Here is a 21,192-nt window from a genome sequence, read left to right on the forward strand (position 1 = left end):
TGAAACACAGAACTACTGTAGCCTACGGGTTGGTTTTAATAATTGCAATTGACAGGGACAAATTCCCCGCTCCCCTGTGTATGTCAGATGGGCTTATTCCCAAACTCCACAAATCCCCCAGTCCAAACACAACCATATGGTCTCCCAGTTGTTCATGACCAGCTGTGCTACAGTGTATCTGGCAGGGTTGCCATGTGCTATAGAAGAGCAGTGACTCGCCCATTCTAACTTAATAAATTCTTTGTAATGAAGCCAAAACATTTCTTTATGTCGGCTTTTGCCAAAATTGTGTGCAAAGAGAATGACTGAATATCAGGAATATAGGGAAGTAAAATTGTATGACGACTGTCACTTTACAGTAAGGTCAACGCTCTTTTTATGGGAAATTTGCATAGTTTCACTGGTTTAGCTTCTCTGGTTTCTGTGTACTTAGCAGAAATCTAATCATGATAGGTTAGTACTGTGATGAATTGCTAACCCAGTGCCTACTGCACTATAAACGTAGCAGCAGTGTTCAGCTTCAACTTATAAAAGACAAGAACACATGTTTTATGTTTTATATTATGACGTAACCAATCGTATATTTAATAAACATCATGTCTTATATTTCAAGAATATAGTTCTTTAAAAAATGCGCTTACAGTGCTTAATTTTAAAAGAGGCATTTGAATAAGCAGATTAAGTAGTCCATAAATTTCATTGTCAAGTACATATGTAAAAATGTTGCATTTATTACTACATTACCAATTTTACTGTTAATTGCTCTTTGAATGATTGTAACATCATTTTATTTGTTTGCATGCAACATATGGAATATAGCATGTTCTGTGTGGCATATCTGTGAGTCTAAAAAAGAATAAAATATCTTTAGTCCACTTGCTTTCAGCTTATGTCACATAAGTGTGTGGTTCCTTTCAGTAACAGCGACTTATTGTACATTTCAACAAGACTTGACAACAGTGAAAGAAAAATGGCTTCAAGACTATTTAAGGTCTTCCATTATTAGAAATTTGGACTCACCTGGTTTGGTGCGAGGAACTCGTGATTGTTTTCGTTCATGTACATGTTGTCACCATCAAACTGTAGTGCAGAGACACAGGGAGTGAGAGAGAGAGAGAGATGAGAAAACAGTGAGGCAGAGGCCAACAGATCACAAAAGGGATAAAAAAAAAAGAAATTCTGTCAGTCAGTGCCGATACAGAAAGAGTGTAACACTGCAGCCTAATGACTGCAATAGACCTCGATGCTCCAGTGAATGTCAGTAATTACAGTTCATTAGAGACTTGTATAATTAGGCCCTGTCAAAGCTTGTGTAACTCACACTCTTCCTCTTAGCTTGCCTACAGCCTGAGTGTGTGTTTGTAAGTGTTATGCACACCTAACTGCCATTATTCTCCGTGTGTCATGAAGCAACAAAGGCACAACAGAGTAATAATCGCAACTGCAGCCACCGATGTCTAGTTAGTTGACTACCCAGTTGGTTCAGTCAGTCAATCTTGCACATTCATATCTACTAAAGAAAAGGTTTTTTTCATTTTCTTTCCAATCGCTCTAGAATGAAACGGTCTGTTGGTTGGTCAGTGAGTCCACCACTTTTAAATAGTTTAACATGTATGGGACATATTTTCATAAAATAAAGTACAAATATCTAATATTCGGGGATTGTCCCTCTGGGGAGTTTTGCTCCACCACCATCATTAGATTATTTTTTTACTTAATGACATTGCCATCGTCAACTACTGCATGTATTTAATGCAAATTAACAAATGTTGATTTGTGTTAAATTAACATTTGCATTTAGTGCAACATCAGTCATCTATGTCTTTCTCAACATTAGCCTGCTAGTACTGCCATTATTAGTATATTGTTTTGCAAGCCTCTGAGGCTCTGTAGGTGCTGATTTGTAAGCATGAAAGGTTAATCAAAGGCAGCACTGATGGCAGTAAATAACCTTTGTAAGTCAGCTATTACGTAGTATTAATCAAGAAACTGATCTACTGTGCTAGAACGTCTGCTTGAACAAGTACAGGAGTTTCCAGTTTAAATGTTAACAAAGACAAGCATTAAAAAATATTTCTGTTAAGATCACTCTGTTAAGATGAGACAAGTTTTTCACATGGAATTACATTTAAAAAACAAAAAGATGTAGATACCATGAAATTACCAATTGTTTTTTAGCCCCACTTTGAAGCTTCAGCTTTAGCACTATGATCGCTGCCATCTATGTGCTTTTTAGAACCAGAATTCACTACGTCAGGACAAGAGACTCGAGTGCTACCCAAGCTGCATCATTAGAATATATGTGTGAGATGCACAGGTCTGCTAATTAATTGCAAGTCCATCCATCCATATTCTGCTTATCTAATTCAGACTGGCAGTTAGGCTGGAACCTACCCCAGCTGTCATGGGGCAAGAGGCAGCGTGCAACCTTGACAGGTCGCCAATCTACTGCACTGCTAAAACAGAGACACAAACAACCGTTTACACCTAAGTCCAATGTAGAATCACCAATGAATCTAACATCCGTGTCTTTGGACTGTGGGAGAACATGTAAACTTCACCTAGAAAGGCCCCAGCCGGCCAGGGGATTCAAACCCAGGACTTACTTGATAACAGGTGATAGTGTTAACCACCACACCCTTAATTCAAATTAATATAAATACAAAAAGAGAATGTGGAACAAAACTTGTATAGTCTGTTTGCACAACTAACCACACTGTCGGAAAAATTCAGATCATTGCATTAAAAGCTGTCTAAAAGTCACCGACATCACAAACAAGGTCACCTACGTTCTCTGCCGTTAAACTTGTTATTTAACCAGTTTCACAGTTTCAGTCTGTGGGGACTGACCTGCTTCTGGAACCAGCCTCAAGTGGACATTTTAAGAAGTACACTTTTTGGCACTTCTGCATACTTGCAAGTTTTTCAGACCCACAAGTTGCTGATCGTCTTTGTTTATATTGCTTGTTATATTTGCAAATAAAAAAATCATAAATGTAAAGCAAAACATTATCAAATTTATCAAATTATGATATGACACCAGCCTGTCACGTAATACACTAATAACCAAAAACAACATGAAAAACATGACAAAAAACATCCCAAGCCAACATTTTTACCAACCCTGCCACCTATTTAGTGATACACACAAAGAGAACAGCCTTTAGCTTGTTCTGCACTTTGCTAGTTAAATCAGGACAGGACAGGACAGCCCAGCGATTTCATAGCTCAGAAATACCAAGCTAAAGAAGCCTAAAGGGGAGGCATAGGCTAGAGAAAAGGTGACAGTTTGAGGTTATGGAGAGGTGATGAGAACGACAAGGGTGTATCCTGGAGCTAATGGGGAAGGGGATAGCGATCTTGTGCAAGTAGGAGGCCAAGTAGGGAACATACTGTAGGTATTTTGGGGGGGGGGTTAGAGAGATACATTTAAAAAAAGCACAGGGAGCATGAATGACACTGACATAAAGGAGGAGAGGAGAAGGGCTGTAGCTGCAGTAGTGGCGACAGAAGCCTGTGGTTGTTCTGGCTGTACAGTGATTAACACTGGGGTCACAGCCAGAGGCCGCAGCTCGAAAGACACGGGCATATAAACATGCGCACACATTCACACACACGCACGCTCGCTCACACTCTCCCAGAGGCCTTCCCTCCCTCTCTGTCTGACACTATTTGGCACCAACCATTTATGAGAAAACAAAACACACCTCAAGACAGCTAGTAGTGGCCGAGATGAATTACTGTTGCTACTGTAAGGTCAAATAATGTGACTGGTTTGTGCCTACAGTGAGTCAGAGTGGGAGGGTGTTTCTCAAGCTCTGGCATGGTGACTGAAAATGGACCCGGGTCTTATTGTAGCAATTTTTCACCACATGCAAAGTGTTGCAGGGACCAATTTATGCAAATCACTTATTCTTTTTTATCAATTCTGGGATTTTTTTCCCTTAACATTCCAATATTTCCATTTAAGTTATACTCAGATTCAACTCCAGCACAGTTTTCATTAACATTTATTTCCATCTTCATACATAACACATTGAGGGCAGCAAACAAACCAAAGTACAAAGGCAATTCCTTGCAACATTATTCAATTCGAAGCCCCAGTTCCATTTCCATGTTATCATTCAGCCTCTGATGGAACTGTTACTTCTAGTGCAATAATTTCTGCCTGATAGCACTATTAGTTTGCAGAAGGAACAATCATTGTATTCTGCAATGAAAATACAATCACGTTCTTGCTCTTGGAGAATGATTTTACATGCTGTCCTACTCACATTGTGCTAGATGTCAAGGTGTCTTAGAATAGTTTCTTTTCACAACTGCAAACCAGATCTCAATGAGCAAAACAGGGTAAGTGCAAAACAATTATATCAAATGTCAAAGGAGCAAACTGAGGTCTGCAACTGTGCTCTTGCTACACAATGGGAGGAGTCTCCAAGGGCAGAGCTGTTAAAATAATAAACACCATCTAAAATCAGAGGAAAAGGTAAAAATAATCATTTCCTGGTACTGTGAGGTTAACAACTGGTGAGTGTACTGTACACACAGTTTTTACAAACCTCGGTTGTCATGCTGTGCTGATTTTTATTTAATGCTCTCACTCTAATCTGGAGTACGTCAAAAGGAATGATTTTACCTTTTGTGAAACGAAATTACTCCCCTTTCTTGCCCAGACATAGATGAAACCACCAATACCATTCTCCTGTCTCGACACCAAATTGATGACAATAATTTAAAAAACAGGCAATTAGATTCACTTGGCTGAGGAACCAGCTCATCTGAGTAAAGACCTTTAAAAAAGGGTTAGAAAACCTACCAGTTAACACATTATCTCATTACATTTTATTTGTTTAGAAAGAAGTAAGGACAAGAAGTTTTAGCAGCAATTATTTTTTTAGATGAGACTGTGTCTGGTCTTTATGCTGCGCTAAGCTAACCAGCTGCACTTGCATACCTTTTCTTTTGTGTTATTAAAGGCCAAACTCAATTCTAATCTTTCTGAATGAGCTTCGTTCAGCCAAGCACCTAGCTGAAGTGTACTTGACCAAGACTCTGAAGGCCTAATTTGATGCTTATCTCTAACCACTGACCTCTGACTGCTAGCCTCCAAGACCTTTAACTGACCACTGAGATTAATTTTCTCATTTCAAACAGAGAGAAGACAGACAAGGGCTCTGACCTTAGAGTAGATGATGCTAAAAAACACGTAATTCATTATAATAAAGGCCTTTGGCAAACATTTAATCTACTAAAGTAATCAGGAAATAAGGGATGAAAATAAAGGAAAAATAAGTTGAAAAGTATACCAAATCTTGACTTTGTATAATCTGACTCTTAATTCGAAGATGTTTTCCCTAGAAGTCATAATGTGTGAACATAGAAGTAGCGGATATATGAGGAAAAAGGGAGGTTTGTAAGAGAACAGCATGCATGTCGTGTCTCTCTGTGTTTGCTTTCCTGTGGCTTCGAGGTCATTAATCATAGCGGTCAAATCTACAGCAAAACAATTGAGCAAAGGAAAACACAGACAGAGAGAGAGAGGTTGAAGGGAGGAGGAAAAACAGGGTGAAGGTGGGAGAGGTAGAAAGCTACAGGGAGACAGAAGAGGAGAAAATTGAGGCTTGAGAAAGAAAAGGGACAAGTTAGGCCTGTAGAACTGATGCAGCTGACACCAGTTTCTTGTTTGCATAGCAGAAATGCAAATAGAGAGTGAGGGAGAGAATGGGAGGGAGAAAATAAAGTGGGAGAGATGCTATAAATAACTTTGTGTTTGCGTAAAGCCAAACCAATGTCAGTTTGATGCAGGAAGTGCACCACAGTTGCAGAGGTTATAGAACAGTTGACTGAAACGCAGCACATCAGAAGCTGAGTTTTGCAAAGCCTTCAAACATGGATTCACACCTTTAGTTTAATCTAGTTTCATCCATTCATTGAATAATATTTTTATATGGGATAAATAACATTTAGGATTTTTTTAAACTTTTAAATAACACTGGATTTGTTTTTTAATGGATAGTAGATACAGTAATCTTCTGTAAGGAATAAATCATATTTGCCTTTATTTGTTATGTTCGATGAAATGAATGCAAATGGATAATGAACTTTCACAGTATCAGTTCTCTGTCATATTTCAGGTTTATACATAGCAAGTAATTTTATATTTTATAGTAGATATATAAATCTGTATTAATGTACTTTAAATATTTCTGTTTTTTGTTTAGATAAGCATAGATTATATTGAGGATGGAAGTAAAACATCACGTTTTCATGTAGCACTGGGAAGCAGATGGAGGAGTATGAACTGAGATTATTCTAATTCATAGACAAGAATAAATATTTGTATTTTTCACCACAATCACTGTCCAAAAACAACTGCATTGTCATACCATTTGTACCCAACGGTTATGTCACAAACATTATTTTTAATGTTTACAGAACTTAAAAAAGGGTCAACAAGTTTTATGCTAAAATTCAACTAAATCAAATCAGTAATGAACAAATAAGAACTCGACAGAGCTCGACAGATATAGGGCTGATTTTAAGACCTATATTCATACCGATACGTGGTGATTTAAAAATGTGATACATAGGCTGATATTTATGTCCTTTATGTCAGAAACAGTTTTTCACCTCATTTGTCATGTGTGGTTATCTATTTATTCATTTACACTGTCCCAGACTCTGCTTTGATCAGGTGGTTGTTGTGTTTGTGGCGTTCCAAACACTTGTTGTCAATATGAAAGTTGTAGAGTGTTCCTCTAGGCAATATCAACACTTGTAACACAGATGAGGGGTGTTTCTCCTGTCTGTTCTTTACAGACATTTATTTTTCATTTATCAGGTGTTTAAAAAGCTGATACCAATAACTGGCAAATAGCTGACAGTGGGCAATAACACTGGGCTGCCAAAATACTGGTCGGACTATGCTGAAAAGCATTCGCCAGTGCTGAGTACTGCTTAGATATGAAAGCTCTCTTTAACCCAAAATTAAAATTTGTACAGCCTCAATATGTTGGACTCAGGGCTTTTTTTATCCATTTATTTAAATGGATTCCTTAAGTTCAATCGGTACATGGTCAACTCACTAAGCATTTTGAGATCAGTTTTATAGCAAATCCCAACTACTATTACTATATAACTACACAACGTTCTTTCCTACTGTCCTGCTAACCTGTATTGATCTCGATGGTTTTCTCATAAGGTTACTGTGAGCCCAGCCGTGCTTTCCTGTATGTACTGAGTACAAAATAACAGAACCCTTAAATGCAGCCAGAGATGTTTTAAATTCACAGAAAGATGAAACAGCAGAGATGTGGAGAAGAGGACTTTACCCTCCTCCCAATCTTTTCCAGGGTTACAGCATGAGCCTTCCTAGTTTTCCACACCAGCGTAACTAATCGCATGTCAGTCAATGTGCCGATGGAAAGAGGCAGCAGTCAAAATACCTGTGTCAGGACTGTGGTCATTAGAGCATTCAATGACTCACTGGCAGGCACATATACACGCAAACAGACACACAAACATTAACGCGCACACACACACACACACACACACACACACACACACACACACACACACACACACACACACACACACACACACAGGCATACAGACATAACCAAAGTGCAGAAAATAAGTGGGATGGTGTGATATAAAGCAGTATTGCACTGCATGTGTTCACGTGTAGATATCTCTGCTGCTACATATATGGGCTTCTCTGGTTTGTATGTTCGCACACACATACGACATGAGCGTGGGTGCATTATGTTTTAAGAGCTGGATGTATACATTCTGCATACTGGCCTTTGTGTTTGTGAACTGTCTCCTGTTCCATCACACACACATTGATCCCAGTGTGATAAAGATAACGAAGTTAGCCCTTTCATAATATTTATTTTCCCATAACAGACCTGCTCAGCCACGCCCAGTCATATAACTGCATGCAGATGAAATGTGGTCTTCATTACCTGAGAGCCTTAACACAGAAACTAGTGAGGAGAAACAGAATTGCCCTTCTTTCTCGACTGAAAGAGCACGAAATGAATTGAAGCAGCTGAGATTTTTTACATTACCATGACAAATACATTGAAGTGGGGAGGAGAGAGCCAAAGGGAGCGGCAGAGAGAGAGACATGATGGTAGACAGAAAAGGGCAGACCAGACAGAACAACCAAATTCTGCGAAGAAGAAAAAAAAAATCAGCTCAATTTGTGCTCGACTGTAAGCTGTGAGCTGAGAGGAGAAATAAAATAAGGCATTTAGCTGGGGATCATGTTAAACCATGCAAGTGAATGAGTCTCCTGAGGAGAGTGTTCCCTCTCTCTCTCTTATGATGGACTTAATTGCCTCTATCAGTGTTAAGATATAACATTTATCTCAGGTTTATTGCTCAGCTTTATGATCTTGTCCATCACGTTGAGGGGCTTCAAGAAGCATGCCACTTTTCAAATGACATCTTAAAATAATGCATAACTGATTAGAAAGCAACATGGGGGGGGGGCATAATTTGTATCTGGAAGATGAGAACATTTTTCACGATGAGCAAATCTGGTATCTGTGCAGGACAGTGAAGCAGAATGTTTTTGATGGTTTGCTGGATGGATTACTCTTCTGTTTCTGGCTTTTTCAAAATGCATGGTTCACTGGACTAAAGGCACACACATCTCCCCCACCTCTGACCCCCGAAAGCTCTGGGTAGGTGTATGGTTTCAGATGGCCAGACAATCGTACCATTGTGCTCCTGTTAACACAATGAAAACAAAGCTAACACGTCGCTGACATTCAACAGCCCCCACTCTGCCTAACCTTGACTTACAACACAACAATATGGAAGATCAAGTGAAATATAGCAAATGAGATATCAAATCGCACTTAAATCATGCACAAATCAATTGTGTTGATTTTTGTCTCCACACGAGTATTTAACACAGAGTCAGAGCTTTGCATGATTTTAGAATGCCACATCGTTCGTATATTATTTCATTTCTTTCAGGTGTGGTTCTGATCACCTGAAACAGACAGCTACTCATCACATGAAGACTTGAAAACCACATCTGCTTGTTCCATTAAATCTATTAAATCCACTTGCATTATATCATAGTGTTTACCACACAATAGGAGCCTTTCAAGGGCAGTCCCGGAGGAAGCCAACAAAGGACCCTCTCTTTCAGGGACTAGTCAAGTAATTCAGAAAGAGCCAAACACAATTTTTTTGTGTGTGCATGGATCTTCTCCACCAGACCAACAAGCCACAATTCCACTAAGTCAAGAGAAAGGCTGTCAGAAAAGAGGAAGAGAGCAAAAAGATACCTGCTTTTACTCACAACTGCCTTATTTAAACATGGAGAAATGTTTGCCCATAAAATAGTGATCCTGTGTAGCAGAAAAAGCATAGACCTAGAAAGAAATGTTAGGCAGTGATTTTAATGTGGTCCATCTGTAGTAACCGGTGCTTTATTGTTACATTCACCTGAAAGGTAATGTTTTCAATAACCGTATCACGACACATTTCAAAGTAAATCCTAGATTTCTACAAAGCCTGTACATGAAAGATGTGATACTATTTACACTATTAGAATTTGGCAACTTAAAAATAGTTGAACGTGAATGTTTGACCTGTTGTGAATACCTTACATTTAAAAACTCTGATTTTATTAAATGTGGAACATCAAAACCGATGAAGACATAAATTAATGATCAACTAATCAATTAAAATTTACTGCTTGGTATACTGTGACAAAATATCAAATCTGCCTTTTTGTTAAGAAATAGAGATATTTTGATTGAAACCTACTTGCCCTTTTATACATCATGCACAAGCACATTTATTACTTTCTCAATTAAAATTCTGTTTATTGTCTTGCTTTATTCTGCACAGTGTAGCTGTTAAAGAATTTTAAAAAACAAAAAACAAAAAAACAACCCGGTGTGCCGGATCCCAGTAATTTAAAAAAAAAAAAAACAGAACACACACAATATAGCACCATCGGGAGAAAAAAACACAACGTTTTTGTGCATTTGGGAACTCACCATGTATTTAAATCTAAATGCAGCATCCAGTACCATCTACTTCTGTCAATAGGGCTCAAAATAATTCACTGTTCTTTCATTCACTGCCATGCTGACTCCACATCCAGCCTCTGCCACTAGCATTTAGGCTGAATTTTCTATTACCAATCTAATTGCACATTCCACCCTGACAAGAGCTCATTAAACCTTAATTATACACATGTTGTTTTCTACAAACATCTCCATTTGGGTCTCTCTGCCTTGTAATTGTTCAGCAGGGACAACCAGTTGAGATTTCGCAGATTGAAAGTGAATAAGAGAGAGCGAGAAAGAGAGAGAGAGAGAGAGGTAAAAGGAATGAGAGAAAGAAGGAAAGGGAAGAAAAAATACCAAAGAGAGAGAAAGAGAGGAGTGTCTGGAAGTAGGTCATGCCTCTCCATAAACAAGGCATGGTTTCTAAAATAATATACCCATCCAGTGGAAGTAATGCCAAACAACTGAGTGAATGTGGAGCTCATGTAATATTTACAGAGCACTAATACATAGATGACAGGTCTTTTTCTCAGCACCCCCTCCCCTCCCCTTTCCAAAGCCAGAGGTTTCTTTTTTTCCCCCTTTTTCATCTACTTTTTTTCCTCTTGCCATTTGAATTTCAGAGAAAGCCAACTACATTGATATCTCTGGCATGGAGGCGGATTGGCGAGTGTTAAGATGTTGAGTTTCCCTTACTTTCTCCCTTCTTTTCTGCCTCTTGTATCGTTCGTAAGCCCCCTACCACCAACTCCGCTGCCACTCTCTACATCGTTCTCCCCACATTGACTTCGGCTGTGATGTTTTCACACATTTGTTACATTTTCGTGGGGCAAAGTGGGCCTTAATCCTGACTCTTTGAGGCATGGGCGATGATATTACTGTGGAGAATCGGCCTTTTAAAGACTTCTTTAAACTCCAGCTGGTGCTCTAAGGTCACCAAGCACTTGTTCGACATTAAGCCCAGCGTGATGTTTGTAGACTAGACTAACTGGCTTTGTTGACTCCGGGCCGGGCTTTCTGGGCACCTTGCATTGCTACTGCAAGAGGAAAAAGCTATGAAGGAGTGGCACGTCTGCATGTCCCATGAGTTTGATAATTATTATTTTTGATATTGAGATTGATGGTAGCCTACCTGATTTGGCAAATACAGATGCTCAGATAAAACAATTAACATGGATAATGAATTTAAAGCAATATTAAGCTTTGCAAAGTATTTCTGATACACAAAAAAATATACTTTAATGACGAGTGAACTAATTGAACTGCTGTCTCTGCAGACTGCCATACATTTAATAACATAATCTTACTTTTTTGGAAGAAATATATCTGTGAGGGGGGAAATCAAATATTTTGTATGACTATACATTATGTTCTGTTGCATTACACTTTACATGTTTTCTCAAATTTCCAAAGATTTCCGGCTTATCTTTTACCTATCTTTATTAGCTTTGGACAAGTGAAGGTGACATCATAGATCCTGAGAAGTCAATACTAGAACTAATCACCCAATGTGTAAGTTTTAGAAAAAAAATCTGATCTAATTCCTAAATATTGTATTTGTGTTTAAATGTGCTCATATTAAATGATATTACCTAACTTTTCAGTCTCTGGTGGCATGAAATGAGAAGTCTCTCACAGACCACACAGTGTCACTGCCATTTAGCACCCAAAAAGCAATAAGTATCCACGCTGAGCCTCTCAGTCATCACCAGGGATCTTCTCAGCCTGTCAGTGTTGACACTTACTCCGTGCATCATTGATACCCGCCCAGCAGCAGGAAATAAATAGCCTGTCATCAGACCACTTCTGCTTTGCAATAGGCAATATAACAATTATCTTGGAAACGTTTTACAACAGGCACTTATTTTGCATCTGTTTTGTTTGTTTATTCAGTTGGTTAGTTAAAATATTCAATTCAAAGCACAATTACAGTGGAACATTACTCAGTTCTCACTAACATCAAACACACTGACTGTACAGTGTGATGCGAGCCATGTCAAGATAAACAAACATGACTTATTAAACAGGAAAATGAGTCACTCTTATTATCCCAGCGTAATAAATCAGGAAAACACTAATTATAACAACCTGTGCCTGATCCTGACTGATTCACCCTTGCTCTCTGGCTTTCGGTCTGTGTATGTACAGTGTGTGCATATATGTGTGTGTGTGTGCGTACGTCTGTCACATTCTTCTCCTGCTGCTGCCTTAATAGGCAGTCTCTTAGATATTCGCTACAGAATAGTGCTCATGCAATATTAATAACACACCAAAATATGGAAGCTGGAGCCCCCACTCCTTCTCTCACTCTCTACATAATTGACTATGCAAGGCTCCAAATCAGCTTGGAAAAAGACACAGAGAGACACAAAGCAAGGAAGAGAGCAGGAGAGAGGGAGCGAGAGAAAGGGGGATGTGGTGAAAAAACAAAGTCCTGAGTCCTGAAACGAACCTGTCATCTTTGCGTTGCAGCAGATTCTGAACCTTCACCCTATGTATCACTGTCAAGGCAGAGGAGCTAAAACAACAACAACAATAACAACATCTACACGATAGCTCAAACAGTGTGACTCCCTGCAAAGGATACACTGATGTTAATTCAACCTGAGCTAAACAACCCTCCACTGAAGCATATTTGAGAGTCGTTGTGCATGACTTTAAACACTCAATTTTTAATTATTTCATTGTATCATTCTCAGTAAATGCAATTACTCTAGTTCCATTATAGAAAATAAAACTTGAACTGGAGCTAAATTAGATCAATCATGCATTCAGCATACGTAAGGTTACCTCTTAAGCTTGAGTGATGTGCCAATGGGTCAGGCCCACAAAAGTTTGTTCCATTCAAACAGTTGTACAAGAAATATAAGGCATGTATTTAAATCTATAACATTTTCAAACAATGTTGAATAAGTTGATTTGCACAAATTTAAGTTACTGCAATTGGCACTATAGCAGGAACATTTGTGTGAGTGGGTTCTCCTTTTATCAGTTCTTATGTGTGCACATAAACACATGCAAGCCCATCCACAAGCATACGGCTGATGCAATACACATTCCCGCCAATGGTTTCACACAATCCCAGTAATCTATACGTGGTGGTAATGCGCCAAGATTCACAGCAATGTGCCAACAAACGCAGCGCAATAGAAGCCTGAAAGCTAGTATGCATGGGTGTACTCAAAAGAATTAGATTCACGAATGTCTTTTGATGAAGAAAATACGTATAATGGATTTTTTTTTAACCTCGCTGATATGCAACATTTCAGTGAGAAATATAGATATTCAAACTTGTATTTTCATTTACACGTGAACATCAAAAATCTAGAAAACAGCATTTTCACTACACATCAAGTACAACTTGCAAGATGGACAGTAGGATAACATCAGCACCTACGATCTTAACACATTTCCCTAAAACTAAGAATGTAACATCGGCATCCACGTCACTGCATTGTTAGCTAAGCTATGCAACAGTAAGTTGCACTGTAAGCAACTGAGTCCTACAGCATATTGTAAGACTGTAAAGAGTTTAAATGTCCTCTGTGTGCTTGGGTAGGTTTTCTCTGGGAGTTCTGGTTTCTCCTGTGTTGATGCTCAGTCAATGCTGCCTACCTTGGCCCAGGACACTCAATAAACTTGATTAAAAAAAATACATATATATATATATATACATATATACATATATATATATATATATATAGAAGGCATCGGTGGGCAAGAGACGAAAACAGGGCATTGTTAGAATGCTACTACGCAAGTAACCCCGGCGGAAATGGCTACATGAATAGGATGCGGGACCTATGGATTCTTCGATATCCAACATCCACAATGACGGCGAAATACCAAGGGCTCAGAGAAGAGCTCGAGAGGATGTGGAGGGTGAAGGTAACGGTGGTCCCCGTGGTAATCGGAGCACTAGGTGCGGTGACTCCCAAGCTAGGCGAGTGGCTCCAGCAGATCCCGGGAAAAACATCGGAGATCTCTGTCCAGAAGAGCGCAGTCCTGGGAACAGCTAAGATACTGCGCAGGACCCTCAAGCTCCCAGGCCTCTGGTAGAGGACCCGAGCTTGAAGGATAAACCGCCCGCAGGGGCGTGCTGGGTGTCTTTTTGTTTTTATATATATATATATATATATATATATATATACACATATATATACATATACATATATATATATATATATATATATCCTTGTCAGTAAGTGTAGAGAGGGCCGGAGAGAAGCATTCAGCCAGTGGTGTTGGAGATCTTGTCAAACACTGATGGAATTATGAACGTAGAACCGTAACATCAGATTTTGATCCATCATGCAGCACCATGTGGAAAGTGTCTGATTGGCAACGACTTTTTTATAAGTATGACAACAATCCCAAACACACTGCCAGTGCAGTAAAGGCATACCTGGATATAAAAGCACACAATGAAACAGTATCAGTTATAGGTTGGCCTTCCCAGATGCCAGACCTCAAGTTAACTGAAGCAGTACGTCAGAGAATGGAATAAATGACAGCCAACATCCAAAGAAGAGCTTCGAATGTCCTTCAAGAAGACTGGAGAACTATTCCTTTAAAAATTAAAAGAAAGCTTGCCTAAGAGAGTTCAGATTGTGTTGAAGAGCAGAAGTAGTCATACCAAATATACTTCAAGCTCTGTTTTTCCCTCATGTACTGTGCTTGCTGTATGTATGTCTACTGTATTTCCATGTATGCTGGTACATTTCTACACCTATTTCAGGGTTTCATAGCAAATTATAAAGAAATGAAGGGTGGCTTAGAACTCGATAAAGTGTTTTCAGCCAGTTCAATGTCACAACTTGACACTCAATAGCTTTTTTAATCATTGTTCGCTATAGTATGGGTGCTCAGCAGCCACCAGGGAGAAAACAGGATCAATCTCTGGCGTAGATCCCCAAACCTAGTTGACTTGAGTGAGTTTAGATTAGATGCCTATGTTCATCAAATTTTCAGATGATTATGTATAAATTTGAGAATACTTCAATACAGTTTTATTTTGTTTTACTAGTGAGATTCCATTTAAGTCAACTAATACAACAAAAGCTCGCGTCTATATTTCACATCTACATCTGGGTATGAGAAGATTACCGCAGAGCAACGCAGATCCCGCCCTCTACACTGAACACTTTTATAAAAATGAACCATACGCACTTAGAGCTGTAATAGATGTTGAAAGAATTAAAAAGAAAAAGAAAAGGTTGCGGGGGCAGAGTTGGTGGTTGGAGGGAGGGGAGGGGGGTGGGCAGTGCACCTTGACAGGAAACATAGAGGTGAAGAGCAGGAGTTGGAGGTTAGTTTGACAGAGAGAAAAGAAGTGGTGGTGGTGGTAAGGAATGTGTGTGTGTGTGTGTGTGTGTGTGTGTGTGTGTGTGTGTATGCTTTTTCTTTCTCTTTTTGGGTGGGGGGGGGGGAGGAAGTGCCAAGCCCACTTTTAACTGAACTGAGGGTGGTGAGTGGTGGTGTGGTGGGGGACAGAGATAAAGATCAGGGGAAAATAAAAGGGGTGTGCAAGGGAAGTAAGAGGGGAGGAAGGAGCTGGGGTGAGGGGGGGCAGGGACCTACTACACCTTTACACTTGCTCTCACCGCAGCACCTGATAAGTGCAATGGAAAAACGTCTGGTTTCCTCCTGCATGTTAAGTGGTTTATATTCTCCTCCTCTCCATGCAGCCTGTAGCTACAGTATGCTACTGTACTGACGCTGTACCCAGGTAATAACAGACAAAAGGAAATGACATACAAAACCAAAGGTGAGTAAGAAAGAGAGAGTTGGGGAGAAAAATAGCACACATTTTCTCTTTTTATAATGTCTGTGTGTATATGTGTGTTGTGGTTTTTGCGTTGTTTTTTTTTTGTTCTATTCTAATTTGCACACGTGTAATCTGAACACAACAACTAGACAACATACAAATCTTCTTTCCACTGCTGAACATTTATCCATAACTTTGAGCGTCTTTATTTTACAAACAGCTTCCACATCGAGATTTAGGTGCAATTTAATTTGCACAACAGCGGATTAGATGAAGGTGGATATATATCTTTACCACCTCACGGATGTCCTGACAAGGAACTCATTCCCATGATTTGTAAGTGGGTCTCTCCACTGAAAAGCATTAACAATATTCACTTTAGATAACATATGATTCTGGGCCCTGGGAGAGGATGGGTTTCTTAGAAATGCTTTGTTAGCACTCTCCCCCTTGATAAATGATTTAGGACATGTGGCCTGAGACATCAATACAATCTCTGTTGTAATTAAAAAAGGTGCGCACCAACAATATTACACAGCTTTCGCTTTGTCTGCCTGTCTCTTCTCTTCCTCTCCCTCACTCCCTCACTTTTCCTCCCATTGAGCCCTGGAGCAGTGAAGAGATAATTCAAAAAGCACTTGCATGGAGTGAAACATGAAAAAGGGAGACATATGAAATTAAATTCTCTCTTTTTGCTCTATTGTTCTTTCATTTTCTCTCCTTTGTTACATAAATGCATTAAAGCAAGGCAAGCTAGATTCTAATTATGATTTCCGCAAAAAGATGTTTTATTAAAAAAATGAAAGAATGGTTTCACAAACAAAGTAGACTGACTGTTCCAGCACTTTGTCAAAGTCAAATTACTGGAGGTGTTCCATCACTTAACTTCAATAAACGTAATCTTTTTTTTTTGTTTTGTTTTCCCAACCATGCCCATGAACATTTGTATAATAAAATAACAGAAAGAATGAGACTTTGATGTCCAAACACAGCAAAATATAAAGAAAAAGGGAAAAATGTTTAATTTTCATACATAATCAGATTATTCTTTTTCACGTGAAACAGGTAGAAGTATTATTTCCAGAAAGGCACAACTTGGCTTTCGTTCTGTGTCAAAACAAATGCAGTAGGAGTCGATTGGTTGACCGATCATTTGCACAACCTACGCTACTTTGAGAAGCTACCAAAGAAATACCACACCAACCACCATGCCGGATGGGTGCTATTTTTTGGTCAATAATGGGGTGGGGATAGGAGACTCTTACTATCACTATTAGAGTGAGTGTGGGAAAAATTATAGGCTTGGTATTAGTCAGGGGTGGAGGGTGCAACGCATAGTCAAAGAATGAGGAAGAGGTTTATGTTAGGAATAAAGTGTGAGGAATTGTTAATTGTTCGGTTAAGTTGTTTCCTGGAAGTGATTTCAGTCCAGACATTGCTGACTGCATATTTCAGTTATTTTCATGCAGATTCTTTTATATTATCAATACTTGTAGGACTCGGCAAAAACTCGATACGTCTTTCTCATCTGATGTCTAGGTACTCTTGTTGTGCAACTAAGGGAAGTTCAGAGGCTTGCTCTATGGTTTAAAAGTGACATATAGGTGTGGGTGAGACCATTGGGTGTGTGGGTGGAGGGGAGGCTGGGAGAGATGAGTCTTACCCCAGTAGAGGGCAGTCTCTTGCCGTCAGGGTTTGGGCGCATGGGCAGGGAACTGTAGAGCCTTACACCTCGATCTGGAGCACCGTATCTGCTCTGGAGGGGGGAGAGAAACAGAAAGACATTCAGTACTTTTTTTTTTAAACGGTAATGAAAATATACACATTTTAATAAAATTAACTTTAAAGTAATTTAGTTTCAAAGTTTCTCTACTTTTACTGTCTCAGCCAAAGTACAGAGATCATTCAGTCAATAAACACGTTTTTTTGATGGTTCTCCTTTTGTTTACCAGTGTTAGTTCCATAAATTTCTACCAAGTCACAAACCTGCACATTGGCTGCCAAGTTAATCACATCACTTCATGGTGATGTATTACACATAATAACTGGATAAAATTGGCTCATGGAGCAGCACTAATGGTGCTAAGCTGTTGTGTTTGGTAGCCAGTGTTCCTATGCACTGGTTTACTACTGGCTCCATCTTTTTGTACATTACACAACTGATAATCGGAGTGTAGGTACTGGGTCTTAAGCCTGCCAGCTCCTCCCCGTACTGCCCCGTGTGGATTCCAGACGCACCTACGAGAGTTGCGGAAAAGCCCTCAGTACTTGGGAAGCTAATGATTCGCACAAAGTGATCTCTGCCAGGGAAAGAGAGAGTGTAGCTCAGTGGGGTTCACACTGTGGCCCACAGCCACAGCATGGGTACCTCACAGGATTTACTTCAAATCTAATGCTCTTAATCTCTTTGTCTTTATCAATCTCCTCACTTCACTCTCAGCTAGTACGCACAGCACTGCGTATCTGTTATTCTCTCGATATTCTGTTGTTTGCACATTAGCATCACTCTTCAGTAACATGTGTTCAATAGGTTTTGTGTTGTTTCAGTCATCTGATTTTTAGAATAGTGAGAACGCGTGTTTTGTGCGTGTTCATTGATAAAGTGGGCTACATCTATTTTTTCTCTCTCGACCCGCTTTTAGCTTTGTATTCTGCCTGTTGTGAAAATAAAAGCTGCCATCAGTGATGTAGAAAACTGCCCCCTCATAAACAAGAGGACAAGACATAGTTTTATATTTGGAAATAACTACAGCAGCTGCTTGCTTTGTATAGTACATAATGACTTTGCCACACTCAATCCATATGGTCTGCTAATGAGGATATGATGCAAATTGTTGAAAGAAAACACACAATGCAGTAATTAATAAATATCACATTATCTTTCCCTCAGATCACTTTTCTTCTTCCTTTAACACGCAGACAGGGTGCATATGTAGAACACCCAGAAAGACATAAATACATTCAAGGGCATTAGCCTGAGAGTGTTTTGCAGTGAGACATGCAGTGCTTAACAATATTTTTTTTAAATGGCATGAACTAACCACAGCTGGCCTTTTACTTCAAGGAAAACATGTGTAAGAGCTTATAGACAGGAAAACACATATAGGTGTAAAATAGTCACTCGGCCCCAGCTCTTATTGGAAAACACCCTAAACACACTTTAGTATATTGTGTTTATGGATCTAAATGCAGAGTGATTGCCATGAGATGCAAGCTGCAAAGCCAGATATGCAAAAGCTTGCATATTCATATGCAGAAAACAGCAGACTCGAAACAAGAGTATGATTTACAGTATACTATGTAAGATGCGTACTTTATAGATCAGTAACTGTTACCAGTATGCTGATCAGATGTTGTGGGCTGATCACAGACAGTGCATAGTGCACACTATCCCCCAAGGCAGAGTGAGAGTACTTGCTGTGTAAGGTTTTGATTTCCTGTGCTCATTATGAAAGGTAAAAACAGATGAATAGACAGCAGTGGCCATCTTGTCGATGAGGTTTGCATAATGATGATACAGCATTAGTAAAGATAAGAATGTGCTGTTTTGCCAATCATCACCGGGCAAAAAGAAAACAGCAAACCATGTCTACAAAAGCATGATTCCATGTGAGATGTGACTTGTGTTTCTTAATAGGGATCAGAAATCTGACCCGATCTGCTTGAACTAAAACATTTTCTTCCAGAGGAGCTACTGTACACTAACTCCATCTCTCACTGAAGACCTTTTTTCTTTTGGGGCTTGTTAGGTAGCTTGCCAGCATCACAGCTAAATGAATTCCTTGCCAAACAGCTTCTTTAGCCAGCGAAGGAGCCACAGTAAGTGAATGTTTGATATTTCTCCACTGTGCCAGGCTAATCTGGCCCTGTGGCATGCCATTACGGGGCTAATAACAGCTGTCTATGGCCTGGAGGGGACACAAGCAGGCCTGGCTGTGCTAACTGGCCCTGACAGACTCATTAGGAGTGCTGGCACCCAGAACAGCAAAAGCCAAACTCCTCACATTTCCTTGCTGGCTCACAACAGTTTGTAAGTGCAAGAAGCATTGTTCTTTACACTTGTTCTCTGACGCCTTTCTTTTGTTTTCTACTCACTTCAGAGGCTCTCACTTCTCTCTTTGACTTTTTTGGTCAGGTTTGGGTTTCTGTGATATTTTTTGCCAAACCAGATGCCGTACCATGTCTACTTGACCTCGGGTTGAATCTAACCTCTTATTCTCTCTCTCTATTTTTTTTTTTTAAATCCTGCCCACCCACTCTCTACTGCTGACCAAAATAGAGCAGGCAAGATTCACTTGTTTGTTCATGCTATTGTAATCTTTGCCGAAAAAGTAAAAGGAACATAAATGAATACATAACTAAATAAATGACTCGGAACTTCTAACTAACTTTGTTTATCTGCCACAGGAAGACGCTGCACCACACCAGGAAGACGCTGGCATCCTCTGAACTTTGTATTATATACAGTGTCTGTTTGGGGACAAAAGGGGTTTCCCCAGGCAGACAGCACAAGCAAACACTGGCCTGCCACTTGGCAGGGCCAAGCCAATCACTACAAGCAGAGCAGGCTGACAATAAACACAAAGGTCTAATGGCAGTGGTCTGCATATAGAATCATTAATAACTTGGGAAGCATGCATGGTTGCAAGACTCCAGCCATGCAACAAACATTCATGTCTTCATTTTGATTTACATAAAGATTTGTTTTATTCTGATGCATGTCAAGGTGAGTAATTCAAATATCTGTCAGCGTACCATTTAACATATATTAATGCACCATCAATGCACATTTTCCAAGTTTTCTTATCTAATATAGAGGTATCCAATTTTTATCCAATACAATTTAATTTCTCGAGTCATATTTTTGAACTGCCAAATAATCTCTCTTTTTTTGCAAAGCGATATTAGCTTGTGTAAAACACAGTGAGCACTGCAATAGATTTTCTCATTAGAAATCAACACTGGCCTTCCCTTTTTATAGGCTGCACCACTGGGGGACTGTAAAGCCGAAGGAGCAGCTGTGGGGGTATGGTTACCTGTAATGCTAGCTGTTGCATGTTATATTATTTACGCAGATCTGGACTTAATGGAACACATGTGCATCTGAAACCGACATTCTTCCCAGATTAGTTGAAAGCCGGCACACACCAGACTCTACCAATGAGAGGAATGCAAGGCCGAGACAGGCTTATGAGGAAACACTATCACTCGTCTATGGTTTAAAATACTTGCAATGTATGTGTGCACACACACACACATACAGACACACACACACTGTCATGCCTGTGCACACATTCTCTACTGATATATCTTGTACACAGCACTTTGTATAGTAAGCACTCAACAATGGGTGCACACTGACATCAGAAGATCAATAATACAAAA

General features: G+C 39.5%; 1 protein-coding gene across 2 annotated transcripts in view; it reads right to left on the bottom strand.

Annotated features, from left to right (window-relative positions):
* The window catches only part of tox2 (TOX high mobility group box family member 2), an 86,399-nt gene that overhangs the window by 40,650 nt on the left and 24,557 nt on the right, over positions 1-21,192 (bottom strand). For both annotated transcript variants that reach the window (XM_085457617.1, XM_085457618.1), the window contains exons 2-3: positions 17,471-17,563; positions 1,021-1,080 (exon numbers count right to left, since the gene is read on the bottom strand). In XM_085457617.1, coding sequence (XP_085313743.1) covers positions 1,021-1,080; positions 17,471-17,563 — 153 coding nt within the window. The remainder of the gene's footprint in view (positions 1-1,020; positions 1,081-17,470; positions 17,564-21,192) is intronic.

The sequence above is a fragment of the Copadichromis virginalis genome, linkage group LG5 (genome assembly GCF_057382275.1).
Source record: "Copadichromis virginalis isolate Kocher_CV1m ecotype Utaka linkage group LG5, C_Virginalis_male_GT1.1, whole genome shotgun sequence".
NCBI lineage: Eukaryota > Metazoa > Chordata > Actinopteri > Cichliformes > Cichlidae > Copadichromis > Copadichromis virginalis.